Source organism: Musa acuminata, chromosome BXJ3-8 (assembly GCF_036884655.1).
Source record: "Musa acuminata AAA Group cultivar baxijiao chromosome BXJ3-8, Cavendish_Baxijiao_AAA, whole genome shotgun sequence".
NCBI lineage: Eukaryota > Viridiplantae > Streptophyta > Magnoliopsida > Zingiberales > Musaceae > Musa > Musa acuminata.
The window spans coordinates 7,003,484-7,022,275 of record NC_088356.1 but is presented as its reverse complement, the minus strand read 5'-3'; the positions used below and the strand labels follow the sequence as shown (position 1 = coordinate 7,022,275).

The window sequence follows — 18,792 nt, the reverse complement described above, 5'->3', positions numbered from 1 at the left end:
ATATATTACTAGGTTTCGATACTTACGAAACTGAAAATTTTAATCTCGTTTCTCCTCACGCTATCGATTTTATTGATAAAAATATTGGACATCCTATCACATACAAAAAATAATATTAAAATAAAATTAAAAAGATAATTTTATAGTGTTATTCTCATTGTTCAAAAGAAAAAAATTTAAGAGAGAAATATTTTGTTGGGAAGAACAGAAGGGCCGGCCAAGCCCAAACTCAAATCGAAGTAAAACCTTCAAGATTTAATTAAAGTTTTCTCAGACTATTAAGGAGGATACCGAAGTCAAAGAAAATCATAAAAATTATAGAAGAAAAAATTAATATCGATAAAAATAATACTATAAAAATATTTTTTTAATCTTATTTTGATATTATTTTTTGTATGTGACAACACATAGATATTTTCATAGCAAAGAAAAACAAAGTTAGATGTCTCGCTTTCATATATATATATATATATATATATATATATATATATATATATATATATATATATATATATATATATATATATATATATATATATATATATATATAATTTTAAAAATATATATATATAAATTAAAAATAACTAACTATAAGCGTTAATACGACTATGCTAAGGAGTTTGCTTTAATTTAAACCATATAAGCTCTTCAAGAAGACAACATACTGCCCATCGAAGAGCTTCCACCACTCATCTGCCATGTTCGATTACTTTCTTACGTAAGGTGTTCGACAAAATTCCTAATATGAATTAGCTATCCCTATAACATTAACAATCATCTATTTTGATGGGGTGTTCTCTGACACGCCATGCACGAAGACACGTCTTCTTTCTACGCCATGCACAAAGACACGTCATCCTCTTCTTCCCCATCCTCTGCTCTTTCTTTGGGGGAAGCTAAAAAACCGACGTCTTTTTCTTTTTAGTTAGCTGCATGTTCAAGTTATTATCTTATTCTGTAAGAGGATTTTGATCTCATTTTCATTGCATAAAGTCTGGAGTTTGTAGTAAGCTGTATGATCTCATAGAATGATAATTGATATTGGGCTGGGTCTAATGTGCAGGAACATGGTTAATGCTGTAGCTGTGCTTGGTGGCACCGAGGGTGTTGGTGGTGTTATCTACTTCAGCCAAGAAGGAAATGGTAGATTAAGTGCCAGTTTATCGAGTCATGTTATTCTTCATAATCCGCTTTTTTCTTTCAATTCATGTTAATGCCTTATCCAATGTGTTTGGAGGTCCAACTATGGTGAACGGGAACATCTCTGGCCTCTCGCCGGGACTTCATGGCTTCCATGTCCATGAATTCGGTGACACCACAAATGGCTGCATGTCCACTGGTAATCACGTCCTTTGGTTTGGATCTTAATGGACGCAATCTGTTTGACATAATGACTGAAAGAACAACCATGATGTTTCTGTGTTTTGTTTGCCGTCACAATGAGCAGGGCCACACTTCAATCCAACCGGAGAAGATCACGGGGATCGCGAAGATCCGGTCCATCATATTGGTGATCTTGGAAATGTGATAGCTGGAGACGATGGTGCTATTTTTTTTTACTCTTTCTCCACCTGGTTATGATTATGATGTTGTAGCTACCTTTGCTTGAGACATAGTCGAGACAAAATTCTTTGTTGTTTACAGTAGTCGTTCATCTGACATATTGGTGATCTTGGAAATGTGATAGTTGGAGACGATGGTGCTATTTTTTTGACTCTTTCTCCACCTGGTTATGATTATGATGTTGTAGTTTCTTTAGCTACCTTTGCTTGAGACATAGTCGAGACAAAATTCTTTGTTGTTTACAGTAGTCGTTCATCTGACATCTGCTTGTCACTGAATTATTAATAGCTTTGCTTTCCTTTTTGTGTGTATTTCCAGGCACTGCCAATTTTACCATGTTTGACAGCAAGGTTGTGACAGTACAGTTTTAATTCTGTTTTTTTTTTCCTTCACCTCTTACACAAATTGTAATCTTTTTTTTTTTTTCTTTCCTGGCACGCAGATCGCACTCGTCGGATGCGACTCCATTATTGGCAGAGCTATTGTTGTGCATGCTGATCCTGATGATCTTGGAAGGGGTATTCTTTTTCCCTTTGTGCTATTCGGTTCCTTGAACTGATTTGTCCTCAATTAGCAATATTGTTTTGCTATGATACTCATATAATGTGAAAGTAAGTGAATTCCACTGTGTAATTTCTGACAAAATGTTGTAAGAGATATAAATCCAAATTGAGATAGTTAATCAGACAAAAAAAAAAAAGTTAGAACAATGCTAAATTTCTTCAACTAGTTTTGATTCCATTCTAAGGTTTCTGTGTATATATAACTTCAAAGTAGTTTCTAAGCTTCCAAACTTGTTTTCCTACCTTCTGTTTTCAATTTATCTTCCTAGCTTCTGCCATTCAGTGGATTGACAATCTACTTCTCTGAGCTTCTCTCTCTGATATTTGAATTGGTCTCAAGAATGCATCATACCCTCCTCCATTCTCTCCTCTTGGAGAAAATTCTCTTGGTAGTGAATCATGGGGACAAAAGCAAGACTAATGTAATCAAATCTTCTGAACAACCATCTGCTTGTCCTTTCTGTGTAATAACATCATAGACAGTAATTATTCTGTTCTTTGGCTCATGTAGCTAAGTTTGGCATGTTTTAGGTGGGCATGAACTCAGCAAGACCACTGGAAATTCTGGTGCAAGAGTAGCCTGTGGTAAGTATTCCACTGTTCTTCCACAAGTCTGGTGCATTCCTTGTTCCTTGTGTTCCTGGTTTAATCCTGTTCTTGTGGCAGTATATACCATGAGGCATAATGTGTGTTATTTCTTGACATATCTTACCAGGTGTCATTGGGCTTCAGGAGTGACTGATCCAAGGGGAATGATGGCTAAGAATGGAGATGAAGCTGCTTGTACAGTTGCATATGAGCTTTGAGTAGTTCACTGCTTTTATGGAAACACTGCTATTATCACTTACAAAAAGAGTGATGGCTTCTTTTCTTTGGCTGTAACTCGAGCTTTTGCATGAGAAGATATTAGAAAATAGTTCTCGGGATGAATGGTTAGTATGTTATCTGAAGAGAGAATATAGTATGAAGACAAAAGGTTTTGCAACTCAAATTAATTCATGTAATAATACGAAAATAGAATAATATAAGGTCTTATGACTTGGAATCAACGTCAGCTCCAATAATGTTCGTCTGAGAACATTCTCTATCTCACTTCAGAGGTTTGTGTGATTGATCACCGAACACTCCGACGTATAAAGAAAGTGTTCCTCGTGTTTGGACGAAAAGATCTCGCCAGTGAATTCTCCTCGTTAAAGTTCAGCGTTGTAAGCCCCAGTCGAAAGAGAAGAAGAAGACGAGGAGGTGAATGATAAGAGGACTGAGAAGGTTTGTCCTTCCCACCATCCTCCCATCAAGAAGCCTAACATCGACAGCAGGACCTCGCAGATCGAAGTACCTGTTCCGAACTCCCATCGCCAATGGCTCCAGCATCTCTTCGCTATCCACCCACTACCTGCTCGACGAAATGTCTCAGACAACTGTGCTTGCCTTTCGTGCTCTCAGTTTCCTGAAGGGCACTTTCGTTGAGCCTGATCTTGTTTCTTCCGTCCACTGCTTGTCGCTTAAGGCCAATGCGCTCTCCGACCTTGCTGCCCGTACCTCCCTCCTCACTGCATATGCCAGAGCTCAGGATTTGCGCTCCGCCATGGCAATTTTCGATGAGACCGCTGCGCGCGACGTCATATTTTGGAATGCGATTATTAGTGCCTATGTCCTTAATTGTCATTACAAAAGCTCTTTTCTGCTTTTCCAAGAAATGGTGGAATCCTTTGGCGAGTTCGATTCGACGACACTGCTGATCATGCTGATGGCTTCCTCTCGCATGCATTACATGAATTACGGAACAACTCTTCATGGCACTATAATGAAGAGAAATTTTCTCATGGATGGTAATCTTTGTAATGCTTTGATCGATATGTATGCGAAGTGTGACAACATGAGTTCTTCAGAGCTTGTCTTCGAGGAGATGGAAGTTAAGGATATCTCTTCATGGAACTCTATGATCAGCGGATGCACATTTAATGGTTTTCCCGAGAGATCGGTGTATTATTTCAGGGAAATGCGACGCTCAAATGTCGACGCAGATGCAGTGACCCTTTCGAGTGCTGTAACGGCATGCTCTTTAGCGGAAGAGTATTGGGGTCACGGGGAATCAGTGCATGCTCTTGTGATCAAAATGGGGTATGAAGCAAACACTTATTCTTCTTTATCAAATTGCCTTATTTTATTTTATTTCAGATGTGAAAATGTGGAAGCAGCAGATGCAGTGTTTAAGGGACTTGCAAATAAGAATGTAGTTTCATGGAACGCGATGATTGGTGGGTTGTTGGACGATGGAAGATATGATGAATTCCTGAATCATTTTTGGGAGATGCAGTCAAAACACATGATTCAGCCTGATGATACTACACTAATTACCATTATTCCAGCATGTCGTGAGTTGAACCTGCTTCGTGAAGGGAAATCTATTCATGCTTTTGCCATCAAGAAGGAAACAGATCCCTTAGATTCATCTGTAGAAAATGCCTTGCTTGACATGTATTTAGAGTGTGGTGATCTGAACTCTTCATTCCTTCTATTCAGGAAGATGACTAATAAGGATATAATTTCATGGAACACCATGATATTTGGATTCTCTCGAAATGATTCGTCGAAGGAAGAGGCTCGAGCCTTGTTCTGCGAATTGCTTCAAAGCGGACCGAGATGCAGTGTGGTTACTTTCTTGGCAATTCTTCCTTCTTGCACTGGTGCTGAAGATCTTAGATTTGGGAAGGCACTTCATGCTTGCCTCATCAGGTATGGATTGATGATCAGTATGTCAGCTATGAATGCACTTATGCTAATGTATATTAATTGCGGTGATCTAAGTGCTTCCATCTTACTATTTGAAAGACTTCTACCCATATCAGATATTGTCTCATGGAATACAATGATAGTTGGCTGTGTGCAGAATGGTTATTACAAGGAGGCACTTGGCATGCTCACTTCTATGTGCTCCTTACTGCTTCCAATGCCTGACTCCATCACATTTGTCAGTGCTGTATCAGCATGTGGGAACTTAGGACTGTTATCTTATGGCCAATGCCTTCATGGCTTAGCTCTGAAGAGTCTGGTAAATTTTGATATCCGTGTGAAGAATGCATTGCTGACCATGTATTTTCATTGTAATGATTCCAAGAGCGCGGAGACGCTGTTCAAATTAAATGGTGACAGAAATTTGTGTTCCTGGAATTGCATGATCTCTGGTTTTGCACAGAACAAGGAAGGTGACAAATCTTTGCAGTTGTTTCAGAATATGGAAGGCCTTCGACCGAATGAATTTTCCATAGTCGGAGTTATCTGTGCCTGCACTCAGTTAGTAGATCTCAGCCATGGCAAGGAAGTTAATGGCTATGTGTTCAGGTTTTGCTTACAAAGGAACACATTTATACTGTCAGCGCTTGTCGATATGTACAGCAAGTGTGGAAGACTAGATATCGCCACTCGAATTTTCACAAGTTCTAATGAAAAATCTATTGCCTCTTGGAACTCCATGATTTCAGCATACGGGTTTCATGGACAGGGAAGAAGATCCATGGAGCTTTTCTCGTGGATGTGCGGTTTAGGCGTCAAGGCGACCAAAAGCACATTCATTGCTCTTTTATCAGCTTGTAGCCACTGTGGACTAGTCGATGAAGGATGGAAGTACTACCACGCTATGTCGGAGAAATTTGGGATTGAACCCACTGCTGAGCACCATGTTTGTATGATCGATATGCTCGGTCGAGCTGGAAGACTTGGAGAGGCTTTCGAATTCTTAAAGAGATTGCCCGTCGAAGCAAAACCAGGAGTATGGGGTGCTCTGTTGAGCGCCTGCCATGATCATGGCGATCTCGATATCGGTAAAACAGTGGCTGGAAAACTGTTTTGCTTAGAACCTGAAAACACAGGCTATTATGTTACGCTTTCTAACTTATTTGCGTATTATGAAATGTGGAGTGAAGCACTGAGAACAAGAGGCATGATTCTAGATGAAGGATTGTTGAAGCCCCCGGGCTGCAGTGCTATTGATGTACTCAGCAGTTGAGAACTCTCAACCTCCTCTGTGCTTTTCATGGATATATTTATCTGATGGGTAATGCGCTAAACAACTGATCTTTTTCTCAGAGAATGTTCTCGTCAGCTTTTATCTGCGTCAGTGCAATCCATGTTTGATTTCCTTTATCCAGATTGGCTCCATCCAGAAGACATTTTTGCTGCTAAACTCTTGCCAGTTTAACAAACAAGTTCAGACAAAAAGTAAATGATCTTTCGTACTTCATTTTCCAATCGAACGGCATACAGAGAAAGAAAGAGAGAGTAAAAGAAGAAAAAATGTCATAGCTGTACAAGAAAACAAAATTTAATATAATAAAATATATTTTTTTTATTGTTGTAAAGAATAAATGTGACATCCACTAAGGAAGAAAGATTACCAGTCACAATAAATCATTATGCTCATAATAGAACAAAAATTGGACAACATAGATGGCTAAAACATGATAGCTGAGATCAGAGACACAATAACTTTACCTCTGAGACAAGCCCATCGTTATTATACAAAAGCAACAGAGCAGCAGCACTGAGACAAGACCTTTATTATACCTCTGGTTAGAAGAAAGACTAGAAGCAAACGTTTAGAGCATCAAATGTGATGGCGGTGGGTGATGTCGGTGCCGGTGCTCAGCGAGCGAGAATGGCTTCTCCACGTACGGAATTGTTGGTGAAGGGCTCACTTGCATGAACATGTAGTTACCTGCAAAGAGTTCCCCCAGATAAGGCCTTCCCTCCTTCAATCTCTTGAGCACCTTGGCCACTGACACCCTCACTGCAGCCCCCACTACGGTGGCCTTACTCAGGAACTTCCTCAGCCCGGCCACCCGGACCCTCGGCTTTCGCCACCTCCCACTTCTGTTCAGCCTCAGCCAGCCGTGCCGCCTCCTCTTGAACACCACCGCCATCTCTTTGGATCCGCCACTGATTTCATCCTCTTCTGTCTCTGGAGGAAGCTTATTTAGCCTCTGGTAACGAGGCTTGTGGCAGCTGCAAGCCATCAAGCTCCACTGCCGGGTTGGATGGGGTGAGGTGAGAAGGAGGAGTTCAGCTCCCAGTCGATGAGAAACCTCGGATTCCTTCTCTCTCATAAAGAGGGATTTAAAGGAGTTGGATGGATGATGTTAAGGCTGTTTAATGCATGGCTGGAAGGAGTAGGGTGGAGATGGTGGAGAGATGAGGATGTAGGATAGGAAAAGGGTTGATGGAGTTCATCAGGTGGTTGCAAAAGATAAACATATAATGACTCTGACAATAATCTCTCTTGCATTTGAGGTGGGGGCAGTAAATGTCACCATCAATATCCCCTGTACCAGTCTCATCTCTGCCTCTGTGCTTCATAAGAGACTACAGCTCTGGGAACTTAACACAAGTTAAATTTGCTTTTCATTTCTTTAGAACCCAACCTTTAAGAGATCTTTAAGAGTTGGTGGAATAATCTCACCTGTGAGAGGGGTTATTGGCTGTAATCTTCAGTTTCAGTGACAGACAGCTCCTGTTGTAGATGGACAATTGGTTAGTGAACAATATATGCATTGTAAAGTTTCAGGATTTTTCCAAATTGGCCATATTATTATGATCTCTAACCTAATATTATGTGATTAAACCCAATTAATTCAAAACTGGCCCAACCAATTTAATTGTAGGTTTTATTACTTATAATCATGTCGAATTTTGACCTAAATTATTACCCATAATTAGGACAAAAATCATGCACAGAACAGTAATATAATCAAAGGCAACTTTAGTCTGAACCATTTGATGATCACAGTTTAATGAAATTATGATTTAATTGCATAAAATTGGTGAATCTGCACTATATCATTATATGATCAATTGGATCCATAATTGTGATTCCTTACTAAATTTTCCTAATTTCATCATCCTTGAATGTGATTGATTTATCAACCTAAGATCACCTACACCCAAATTTTGATGCTTTTCTTCCCCTTCAAGTATTTAAGCTGGCTTAGGGATCAAAATATCTTATGTAACAAACAAAGGAGAAATCTCTAATCTGGAAGTGTGTGGAGTTCTTCTAATGGAATTACAAGTTATCCTAATGACATGTTATCCTTCTCCGACCCCTCTCTTCTTCTTCTCCTTCTTCTCATCTCTCCTATACCTTTTTATCCATCATGCTCATAAGTCATCCAAATGACATGTTATCCTTCTCCTACCCTCTCTTCTTCTTCTTCTTCTTCTCATCTCTCCTATAACTTTTTATCCATCATGCTCAGCTACACAACTTCATGCAAGTATCTATTTGATTTCACCAAGCCTGTGACAAAGTATGCAATTTTTTATGTATGTGTCTTAATCACCATACATTATTAAGTCCTATAACACATTTTGGAGGCATTTGAATCAGAAACCAGTATGTGCAAGCAATCAGCTAACTCTGACTCTACATAATGCATCAAGGCTTCCACATTATTGCATGAATAGGCAACTATTGATGGATGAAATTAAATTGCAAGTTCCTCTTTCCAAGTTTGTCTTGCTCGACCAATACAAAGAAAGTGAATGCAGACAGGGAATGAGATTGACGTACTTGCTCAGAGAATCTCATGTGGGCAACCATTACTGCTTTAATACAGTATGAGAAGAACTTTTCTTTGCTTCCATGTTCGCAACAGCACTAACCTGAATTCATTTGAAACACACATAAGAAAATTGGCAAAACATAAATAAATGGGTTAGTATTACTATCACAAAAGAATGAAAATTTACAACGAATACTAGATTAAACAGCCATCTTTCGAAAACTCACTTATGAAAAGGTATGTATATTTCAACATATACCAAGAGCTCATTCTTTAGAGGAAGACCTCATCAACAGTATCAACTCATATATCTTTTTACTGACAAACTTCTCATAAGCCCAGAACAAACCACATGATATCATCAGAGTTTTATGCACAAGTGAAAAACATGGGAGTGTGAACTTGAAATCAAGGTTCGCTGTACCGTACCGTACCGACGTTTCGACCCGGGCTCGGTATGGTATGGTACCGATGTACCGGGCGGTACATCAGGGCATACCGAGCAGTACACCATGGTGTACCGAATATTTTTTTTTTATTTTTATACTGTAGCAGTGCTACAGTATAATACTGTAGCATTGTAACGGTACCAGATGGTCCGTGTACCGATAACCTGTCGGACCGGTACATACCGCCCGATACGAGTGGTACACTTCGGTACGATAGACTTTGTTTGAAATTAGTATAGAAGTCAAAAAAAAAAAAATTAAAAAGCAAGTAAAGCTTGAAAGTACTCAGAGAAGATATAGTTGCCAATTACCAAGCAACTCCAAATAAATTTCCAAATTTTAGAAACCTAAACATTTCAACTAACAAAACTAAACCTAATCTAATCCAATTACCATTCCACATATTAGTAAAAAATGAAAAAAAAAGGACTTGACTTGATTAAATCAACCAAAAACATTCTCAAACATGACAATACCTTGGCTTAATATAACCTGCTACAAGTGACTGCATTAATGTGTAAGATAACTAAACTCGTCTCTGTGAATATATCTGATGTCAAGCTGATTCCAATTAGACTTGCAGATTTTGTATCCGTTTACAAATTGGACTTGGGCTCAACTGAAAATGATCAAGTTACACCTGTACAAGTTGTGTTTCTACGTTCATCTAATCATCTCGTCTTGCATCAACTATCCATTTTTTCTTTGTCCGTTTCCCTGATAAATGAAATGCTAGAGCTAAAAAGTTACCTTTGAAGAATGCAACCAAACAGGTTGTGACTATAGTACCACGTTAGAAAAAAGACAGAAGAACAAGTAATTCATGAATGGCATTACTTCTGACAGAATATTTATTGCTAATAGAAGGACAACTGTTGAAGCCAAACTCCATCCATGTGCTCCTTCCCTAAAAATCGACGACCAACTATTTAAGATGTTTCTAGTTCACAAGAATCTAGAATCTTATTTCGGTTCTTTCTCAGTTGCAACCTCTGAATTCTTCTTGTCTATATAGACAAACAAGGCTTCGAGAAGGGATGTCCAACAACACTGTCTTCTTAAATCTTCACCCTTTTCCCTCTTCTACAAAGGCCATATCACACTCTTTGATCCTCTTTCCTTTTTTTAATGCTAGAACGAAAAGACTAGTGCAATTGGCAACTAACACCACAACTGACAACCTTCTTCATCCATGTGTACATTTACATGTGTGCATTTACATGCAACGATAACTAATATATAGTAGCAAGATAATTCAGGGCTTCATCCATGTTCTTAAGGTTTCAGAACCAGCAAATGATCATAACAAACCAAAACCATGATTTGAGAACCACAGAGGGGAAAAGGTCCATGTTAAGAACCAAAGAAAAAGAAGATGAAACGAGGATCAATTCAGAAAGAAGAGCCTGATTGAGAACCACAACCGAATTAAACCAAAAGAAAAATATCAGATCATAAAGAAATATTACAAACAAAATCAAACAAAATAAGAAGAGAAATAAATCAACCCAGAAAGAGAAAACAAGAGAAGGAAACACCTGAGTGACAATCAAACAACAAAAACAAGGAAAGATCAAATGCGGGAAACTAAATATTTGTGTCGAACAGGAGCCATGCAAATATTTTCTATATCGTTTCAATTCAATTGGATGTTTCCAAGAAAACATTTCGATATCTTGTCGACTCCTATGTAGAGCAAGTTATCAAATAGATCGTGAGTGGGATTATTTTCCTGGCCGCCACCATCTTTAAACCCTGGTTTAGCCGAGCCTGACTTGTGACCGGCCTTTGCATGTCTCTTAGGTCTGGCCCAGTGATGTGCCAAGTGAAAGTTAATACCCAAAATCTAATATTCCTCGCGTCTATTATTCTAATATTCTGTTCCTCCATTAACAGTAGGAAATGTAGTTCTAGATTCCAACCTGCCCATTTATTTGTCCTTGTGATTGACCTTGATAATAGGGAAGCACAATATTTGCCCAATTTTTAAAATTTTCACATAACACAACTTTAGCATTGTTCCTTTAGAAAAGAATATTATTCATATTAATTACCCATAATGTTTTAGTGTTACTAACACTATACGCTAATGTAAAAGATGTCATATGAACTGTACCAAGCTTGTATTACACCCTTTTTTCTAAACATTCATTCAAACACCTCCACGGTCCACAAAGAATTTCGTATTCTTTAATAGAATCATGTTGGAGGAGTAACAGGATGAGAGAGCATATATGGGACACAAGTCCTCTTGTTAATGAAAATGCCAGTTGAAGAACTAATAGATGAACTCCAAGTATCTATTTAGACAGATATCTAACACGATAGGCTTTACTACTTCAAATGCTTGGGTTATTTGGTGAATAGCTCCATCTTTTCTCATTAGCTATTTCATCCATTTATTTTGTCCTCTGCAGGACACAAAACTCCATCACTATCAAACACACAAATGAGATGGGCATCTCGAGTATATGGATTCTTCGAAATTAATACCAATGTGGTTATTCCATAACTATATGAGAATTATTACAAGGGATCATAATGGCATCGCCTTCCAAATTTCTACTTGTTTCTCATTTACTTCACATTGGTGAGAGGATCTTCGTAAGGTACTCTGTACTGTAGTACATGAATCCAATTAGTTCCACAAAATTAGATATATAATATGAAGCGCAGGTGAGGATGAATGTGAAGCAATAGATATGGGGTCGTTCATGTTGCTGAATAATTCCTAAGGTCAGTGACAAAGAGAAGCAACTCCATGTTTCCGGGGTTTGTTTGCTCAACAATAATTGGGCAAAACAAAGGCAAAGAACAAGTGTGATCCTATTGGTAACTATGAACAATCTGCTGATAGTAAAGGAAATTATTCACTATCGAGGATCATGAATGGATGGCAGCTACCCCAATGTACCCTAGGACTCAACTGGCAAGAAAAATTAACACTTCAAAACATCATGCTCCATTAAGTTTCTTTTTTGAAAATGCACAATTCATATTTTTATAGATCAGTTGCAAAGCCATGACTCGGTCATAAAGTACCAAAACCAAAAATCTCTCAGACATAAAAAAGTAAATCTGAAATATAGAATAAATAATATCTTAGAATCAGGCTGTGAAGACCAATATATTTTTCTTCTCAGCTACAAAAGCAGAAAGAACATGAGGACATGTTATCGAGTAATCTTGCTATTCAAATAAAAATCATTGTCTTTACAATGCATCACGCACTAATGAAAGAACGTTTATGAACAGCTTAATTTAGAACCACCTGTATTCATTCAGTCCCATTAGATAAACACAGGAAATAAACAATGACAGCTTAACCTAAAGCAAATGTTGCTTTGTTACATTGCAAGAACAGTTTTCATGGTGAACAAGAAGGTTTAGTAGGCAAGCCACCTATATATGCTTTCACTGCATGTAAAATACACGAAAATATACTTATCCACATGGTCAGTGTCTATAATTAGAGAGAAAACTGATGCAAGCAATGCAGCGTAGCAGGTTCAACATTCTGTACAAAGAAAAGTCCAGACATGATTTTCAATAATTCTGTCAAACTGGTACCTACTGCTAATAATCATAATGAACTTCAGGACATTTATATTTAGTTGCATTTTTCCAAGCAACTTATGTAAAGCAAGTAGTTGGTTTACTGTCACTAATGGAGTTTACACATCATCAACCTTGGTCCATTCCTCTTCTCCAGCATTTCCCTTAGTGCAGAACTTACTTCTAGACCCATTCCAGGTTGCTTCTCTAATTGAATTTATTAAAAGCCGTAATTGCAACAGCAATAGAAAGGCATCATCTCAAGTTCAAGTCGCATGCCAGCATGTTATTGTGGGAGAAATCCCAGTCTCTTCATAGTAAGTAAACTACAAGATCAAAACACATTTGCCAAAAAATATGCAGCGAGACAAGCAGGAAATTCAACACACTTTAGTATTAGGTTATAACAAATCGAAAGCGAGTACTGCTCAGCTGCTGAAGGGTCGTATCTAGTTAAAATTAAACAATGATGCCCATATGCTAGAAAATCCGAATACCGAAACACCTAATATTAGAATGAAAAAGTGCAAGCGGCCAAGGCAAATAACAAGAATCAATTGATGTGTTTCATGTATTAAATATATACTGGACGCATTCATGATAAATGGAACTGTGTGCATTACTACCCAGAATTTGATCAGTATATATATTTTATTTTCACTGCTGAATTCATCACAATGGTGTGTGATTCGAAAGGGGATGGCTAGTTTAGAGTAGAGTTCTATCTTGTGTTGAATATTTATAGTCCATGGTTGAGCAAAGAAAGACTAAAAAATGGAGGTGATATCCAGAAGTCAAATAAGTTGGAAGAGTAAAGCGTCAGCCACCACAATCGATAAGCTTCTTCATTCTGTTAGGCAAAAAATGCAACGTAAGTAGACAACTAACAGCAAATTTGAGATTCCATCCATGTTCTTAGGGTTTCAGAACTTGAAAATGATCTAAACAAACCAAACAAAAGAACCAAAAGAGATCGAATTAGGAACGAGAAACCTATTAAGAACAACAGAGGGGAAAAACCTAATGAGAACGTAAAGGGATGTAAAAGAAAAAGGAGATCGGTTCAGAAAGAAGAACCTGATTGAGAGACACAATCAAATCAAACCAAATAAAAATGAAAACGAAGAAGAGATAGAACCGACAGGGCAAGAGAGAGAATAAATTGGGCAAGATCTAGATTTATGCATGAAAAACCAACTAATTTAACGAGCGAGTTCATGGAATCCATACATATTCTTCGGGTGTGAGAACCTGAAACGTATCAAACAAACCAAACAAGAGAGTTCGAATCAGAAGGATAAACCCGATCGAAAACCACCCTACGCAAAGGAAAGGAGACCCTATCAGAAACAAACTCCTGATTGAAAGCCATAAACAAATCAAACAAAGACAAGGAGAAAGATCCAAGTAATCACAGAGCAAACAAATCATTCCTGAAACAAAAACACAGAGAAATCAAAGAACCACGGAGCCCAGAGATCGAATCAGAAGGATAAACCCGATCGAAAACCACCCTACGCAAAGGAAAGGAGACCCTATCAGAAACAAACTCCTGATTGAAAGCCATAAACAAGTCAAACAAAGCCATAACCACAGAGCCCAGAGATCAAATGACAAAAAAAATTTGGACCATTTCTCGATTTGTGCGTGTTATCCTTGCGCAGGGGCCATGCTAATCTTCTCTGTATCGTTCCAATTTTATCGGAGGTCTCCGAAGAGACAAATGTTTGTCTGATCATTGCCTATATAGTGTACATTATTGACAAACAATTAATCGATGTGGGACTATATATTGCACGCCGCATTAAAATTGGGCCGTATTTCGTCGTGTCAAAGCCCAACTTTAGTTGCTCGCTTTGGAGCAGGTCGGCCTGACCCAGTGATCTAGACAGGAAACAATAAATCCCTGCCACGTCCATGAATCATATATATATATATATATATATATATATATATATATGTATATATGTATATATATGTATGTACATATGTATATATATGTATGTATATATATATGTATATATATATACATGTATATACATATATATATACATATATATATATATATATTTATATATGCGCAAAACTCAAAAGCTTGTACAAATGGCGTTGTAATTTATAATATGGAAACTTCAAATAGGATCAATACCCATAAAGAAATTATTATATATTTCATAGAGTTTTGCGTTTTTGTGCTTTTAGAGTTTGTCTTTTAATGAAAGTATCAGAGAGACTTTAAGATATTTAAATTTTAATATTTTGAAAATCATTGGTAACCATGGTTGAGTATAGATAACCAGAGTTCAGTTTAACTCACATAAAGGACCGAGAAGGAATTCTAAGAACTGCATCACATCAGTAAAAGCAAAGAATAGATGACGACCAGTTGTCCAACAGTTGCAACATTAATGACAGGTGAAATTAGTGGGAGGAGATCAAAGCCTCTGTCTGATTCATGATGAAAATGATTGATTCCACCAAAATTAGCTAACCAATGCAAAGCATAGTTTCCTTCCTGATAAATGTGTGATGCCCTATGATCCACAAACAGATAACAAGTATTGTCGAATTGAAGCGCAAGTTATGAAAGAGGAGGCATCACGGCCTACTTAAGACATGCAATAACAATGGATGATTTGGGCAACACTTCGAACAGCTTTAACTTCAGAATTTGTTAGGCATGTACTGAAATGAATTGACCAACCATCTACGATCTGGGACCCAGATCAAAGGTGCAAGCAGAAAACAAAAATAAATGCACCTTCAATAAAACAGTCATTCGCAATATTTTTTTCTATTCTTCAAAACTGTGTAATAGCACAGCTAAAGCATAGAACAAACTGTGTAATAGCACCCAATAAATTTGGTACAAGAACAAAAGATGTGGAAATGAGCAAACAATCACCATTTAATCAGAAGTTATAAAGCACAAAAACACCAGCCACTCCACTATTTGATGGGCAAACACATCTTTTTAAACAAGTAAATTCACTAGTTTTTCAAACGATTAAGCTGAGAAATACAACACAATATAACAAGGCCATGGATTAACAGAGATCAAAGCTACCCAGAATAACCAAACTTATTTAGTAGCAGAATGCTTACAGCAACTGGGTTCAACTAGAACTAGAATTAGAACTTGAAGAACGAAAAGGCCACAAGTATGACCATAGACTCCTGCGTGAACGTCCACTGTTTCTCAAACTACTACCTGGACTTTGATTACTCGATCTTGAACTGCTGCAACTGCCAGAACCCTGAGTTGGCATCTCACAACGGCAAACTGGACATGAGTTATGCTGTTCTAACCATGGGATGATGCACTCAGAGTGATAGAAATGCTTACATGGCATCTCTCGTGCCTCGGACCCTATTTCAAACCTCTCTTTACAAACGGGACAGTGTGAGTCTCCATGTAGATGCCTCTGGTTGATTTTTATGGTGGGCATGGCATTAATAGATGATTGTGAGGCAGGTGGTGGTCCGTGCCTGTTATTCTGCATCAGTTGTTCAATCAGTTCATCCAACCCTGGACCAACAAAATAGTCTGCCGTGCCAGTCCGTCGAACTCCAACACCATGATGCCCATCAAGGAGGACTTCCAATCCATGGTCCTCGAATGCATGAACTGGGATCTGTCCCCTAAAGAGCAACCAAGGTCCTGGTCCAAATTCCATGCCAAAACCTGAATTCATGTTGGCTCTTCTCATGATCCCACCGTGAGGTCTTCTTCCCGTCCTCCCCTCCCTCATCATAACAGAGATGGCCTCCATCATATTAATCCATGGTTCATGAACAGCATCAGGATCCATCCCAACAAAGTGGCTCATGGTGTCCTCCATCTCATCAAGCTCCATCACAAAACCAGAATCACAATTGGGACAGAGCATGTCCCTCTCACGAGGTCGGACTCTTTGCCTGCACTGGTAACACCAGTGCGTGCTCCTGTTGTTTGACATCCTTCGCTCTCTTCTACTTCAACCTATCACTAGTATCTAAACCACGATCTGCAAGAAACTCAAGCAATTTCCAACAAAATCTTCACTTCAATTTGAACAGAATTGTGAATTAAAAATAACCTCATGCATAGCATCAATCAACAGCACACTGAGATTGAGTTAATATTATATGCTTTTCTTTCAGTTGTGTGCATAAAGAAATATGACAAGTAGATTCCTTAATTTCATCCAGAATTACTTGCCTTCATTTACCAAGGAGAAAACTAGTTGCTTTTATCAGAAATCAATGCACTGCCAAATCATAATAGTGTTGAAAGCTAGTCACAATTAACACTCCGGAGATTACATAAATTTGTTAACCCATCGTATTCGGCATAATTTACACATCAAAGGAGCTACTATTTCCAATGGAAAACACAAGACAGAAGATTAACAAAGCTTCTGAACTTGTGATATATTACATAGAAAAATCAGCTTGAAATCATGGGTAAACGGCATTTTGACATATTATTTAACCAGCATATTCCAACTTCAATTGCCGACAAAGCAATAAAATCATGTCTAATAATAAAATTAAACCAGAGATAGGAAGACATACTCTTGCTAAGCCATCAATCATCAAGATCAATCCAGCTACTACTCCCAAAATAACCAACAAAGGCTTCAGGGTCACAAAAATCTATCTATCCCAAACGCTACATAATAACAACCCTAGATCATGATTTTCCAACATGAACATACTAGCATCTCTAATCATCCAATCTTTGGTTCCTCATCTACTTATTAACAGAAGCGTAGCAGGAATTTAAAAAAAATGTTATATCACAGAAATATCAGTTTAAAGATCACGAGAAAGGGCGTAACATTATACCAGCACATACCAACTTCAATTGCCAACAACAAAAAAAATGAACTATAACATTAAAACTAAACCAAAAGGGGAGGACATACTCTTGCTATATCATTAATTATGAATTGCAATCCAGCTACTTCTCCCAAAATAACCAAAAAATACTAGGGGTAACAAAAAGCCCTCTACTTGCAAAGCTAAATAAAAATTAAAGAAAAGAAACCCTAGATCAAGATTTGGCAACATGAACATGCTAGCAGCTCTAATCATCCGATCATACTTCAGTTCCTTGTCTATTTCCGAACATAAAACTCGCTCACCAAATCAAAGCAGCAAGACAATTAACAAAAGAAAAGATTTGCGGGAAGCCAAGGCGAGCTCTTTTACCTGACAACAGGAACCATACATCAAAATACAAGTAACCAAGGGGAATAAATTAAGATCTATTGTACCTTAAGCCACGGGAAGAGAAGAAAAAAAGAGAAATCCACACAAAGAGAGATCAGATTGTGAGAACAACGACGATTGACTTGACTCCCATCACTGACAACGTCGAGGAAAGGGAGGGATGGCTCGCTCTCCGCTACCCATTCTTCCCATGGGGGAAGCGAAACCGATCGTCAATCGGCGAACGGTTAGATATAGACTCGGTCCTCAATCGTCTCGTTCCAGCCGTTCAATGAACAATCAAAGAGATCAGCGCCGTCCGTTCGATGATGGACGCGACCGATCCCTTAGGTTGTTCTCTTTGATTGTCCGACGCAACCAAGTGGGTCGTTGTTTAACTACTACAGAGAAGGATGGCAGTATCGTCAGTTAATGATCCAAGACTGTTATCAGGACCGTCCATTTGATCAATGCCCGTGGATCTATGATGTGATCAATAATTTGAATGCCAACTTTTCTTTGAAGTCGAATCTAAATCTGATTTGGGTATTTATTCTCGGGATCGGATTAATTCTGAATCGAATAAATAATATTTAAATAAATATTATATATCCAGGTAATAAGAAAAAATATCCAAGTTATTGAATTTGGGAATCAATAAAAAAAGTATAATACTGATAAATATTGATGTAAATTTCTACAATTTCTTCTTGTTTCGATTATCCTCTCCCTACCCCAACATGTGTTGCTATTTTTTTTCTTTTTAATATTAATCTTATTTACCCACATATGGATTTACTATAAATCCTCGTGCTAAGTAATATAATAAATAATTAATATATCATCTTTTACCTATTTAAAAAGCTAATATATAGCGACCTCACAAGCTTAAATTAAGGTAGATGAAAA

At 37.9% G+C, this 18,792-nt stretch overlaps 3 protein-coding genes and 2 non-coding genes across 10 annotated transcripts; 2 read left to right on the top strand and 3 right to left on the bottom strand.

Annotated features, from left to right (window-relative positions):
* The first annotated feature begins 647 nt into the window (after positions 1-647).
* On the top strand, positions 648-3,052 carry LOC135645183 (superoxide dismutase [Cu-Zn] 1-like). 3 transcript variants are annotated; one of them, XM_065163323.1, is made up of 8 exons: positions 648-718; positions 1,064-1,143; positions 1,238-1,339; positions 1,448-1,543; positions 1,882-1,913; positions 2,006-2,081; positions 2,658-2,711; positions 2,842-3,052. In XM_065163323.1, exons 1-8 carry the CDS (start codon positions 699-701, stop codon positions 2,862-2,864), a joined length of 483 nt encoding a protein of 160 aa, XP_065019395.1. In that variant the 5' UTR covers positions 648-698; the 3' UTR covers positions 2,865-3,052. The 3 variants fall into 3 exon arrangements, with proteins under 3 accessions (XP_065019395.1, XP_065019397.1, XP_065019396.1); XM_065163325.1 differs by having other exon boundaries at positions 659-723; XM_065163324.1 differs by lacking the exon at positions 648-718 and adding an exon at positions 796-957.
* Positions 3,053-3,169: 117 nt separating this feature from the next.
* On the top strand, positions 3,170-6,269 carry LOC135645182 (pentatricopeptide repeat-containing protein At4g19220, mitochondrial-like). Of its 2 annotated transcripts, XM_065163321.1 has the most exons (2): positions 3,170-4,247; positions 4,650-6,269. In XM_065163321.1, exons 1-2 carry the CDS (start codon positions 3,373-3,375, stop codon positions 6,130-6,132), a joined length of 2,358 nt encoding a protein of 785 aa, XP_065019393.1. In that variant the 5' UTR covers positions 3,170-3,372; the 3' UTR covers positions 6,133-6,269. The 2 variants fall into 2 exon arrangements, with proteins under 2 accessions (XP_065019393.1, XP_065019392.1); XM_065163320.1 differs by having other exon boundaries at positions 3,170-6,269.
* A 247-nt stretch (positions 6,270-6,516) lies between these two features.
* On the bottom strand, positions 6,517-14,311 carry LOC103993395 (uncharacterized). The gene is made up of 3 exons (XR_001979494.2): positions 8,692-14,311; positions 7,582-7,632; positions 6,517-7,492 (listed from the first exon to the last, which is right to left on the bottom strand). It is a non-coding gene; the product is annotated as an uncharacterized LOC103993395 (transcript).
* On the bottom strand, positions 14,306-14,408 carry LOC135647807 (U6 spliceosomal RNA). Its single transcript, XR_010500504.1, has one exon. It is a non-coding gene; the product is annotated as a U6 spliceosomal RNA (small nuclear RNA).
* A 1,231-nt stretch (positions 14,409-15,639) lies between these two features.
* Positions 15,640-18,125, bottom strand: LOC135582730 (probable E3 ubiquitin-protein ligase RHC1A). Of its 3 annotated transcripts, none has more exons than XM_065165095.1 (2): positions 17,884-18,125; positions 15,640-16,694 (listed from the first exon to the last, which is right to left on the bottom strand). In XM_065165095.1, exon 2 carries the CDS (start codon positions 16,644-16,646, stop codon positions 15,804-15,806), a length of 843 nt encoding a protein of 280 aa, XP_065021167.1. In that variant the 5' UTR covers positions 16,647-16,694; positions 17,884-18,125; the 3' UTR covers positions 15,640-15,803. The 3 variants fall into 3 exon arrangements, with proteins under 3 accessions (XP_065021167.1, XP_065021168.1, XP_065021166.1); XM_065165096.1 differs by having other exon boundaries at positions 15,640-16,704; positions 17,949-18,125; XM_065165094.1 differs by having other exon boundaries at positions 17,949-18,125.
* Positions 18,126-18,792: the final 667 nt, after the last annotated feature.

Bases quoted from the DNA above. Each gene is read 5' to 3' on its own strand.
- LOC135645183 (XM_065163323.1), top strand. From the start codon at position 699: ATGTTCGATTACTTTCTTAC. The intron at 1,340-1,447 runs GTAATCACGTCC...CACAATGAGCAG, and splicing joins AAATGGCTGCATGTCCACTG to GGCCACACTTCAATCCAACC. The intron at 1,914-2,005 runs GTTGTGACAGTA...CCTGGCACGCAG, and splicing joins TTACCATGTTTGACAGCAAG to ATCGCACTCGTCGGATGCGA.
- LOC135645182 (XM_065163320.1), top strand. From the start codon at position 3,373: ATGATAAGAGGACTGAGAAGGTTTGTCCTTCCCACCATCCTCCCATCA.
- LOC135582730 (XM_065165095.1), bottom strand. From the start codon at position 16,646: ATGTCAAACAACAGGAGCACGCACTGGTGTTACCAGTGCAGGCAAAGA.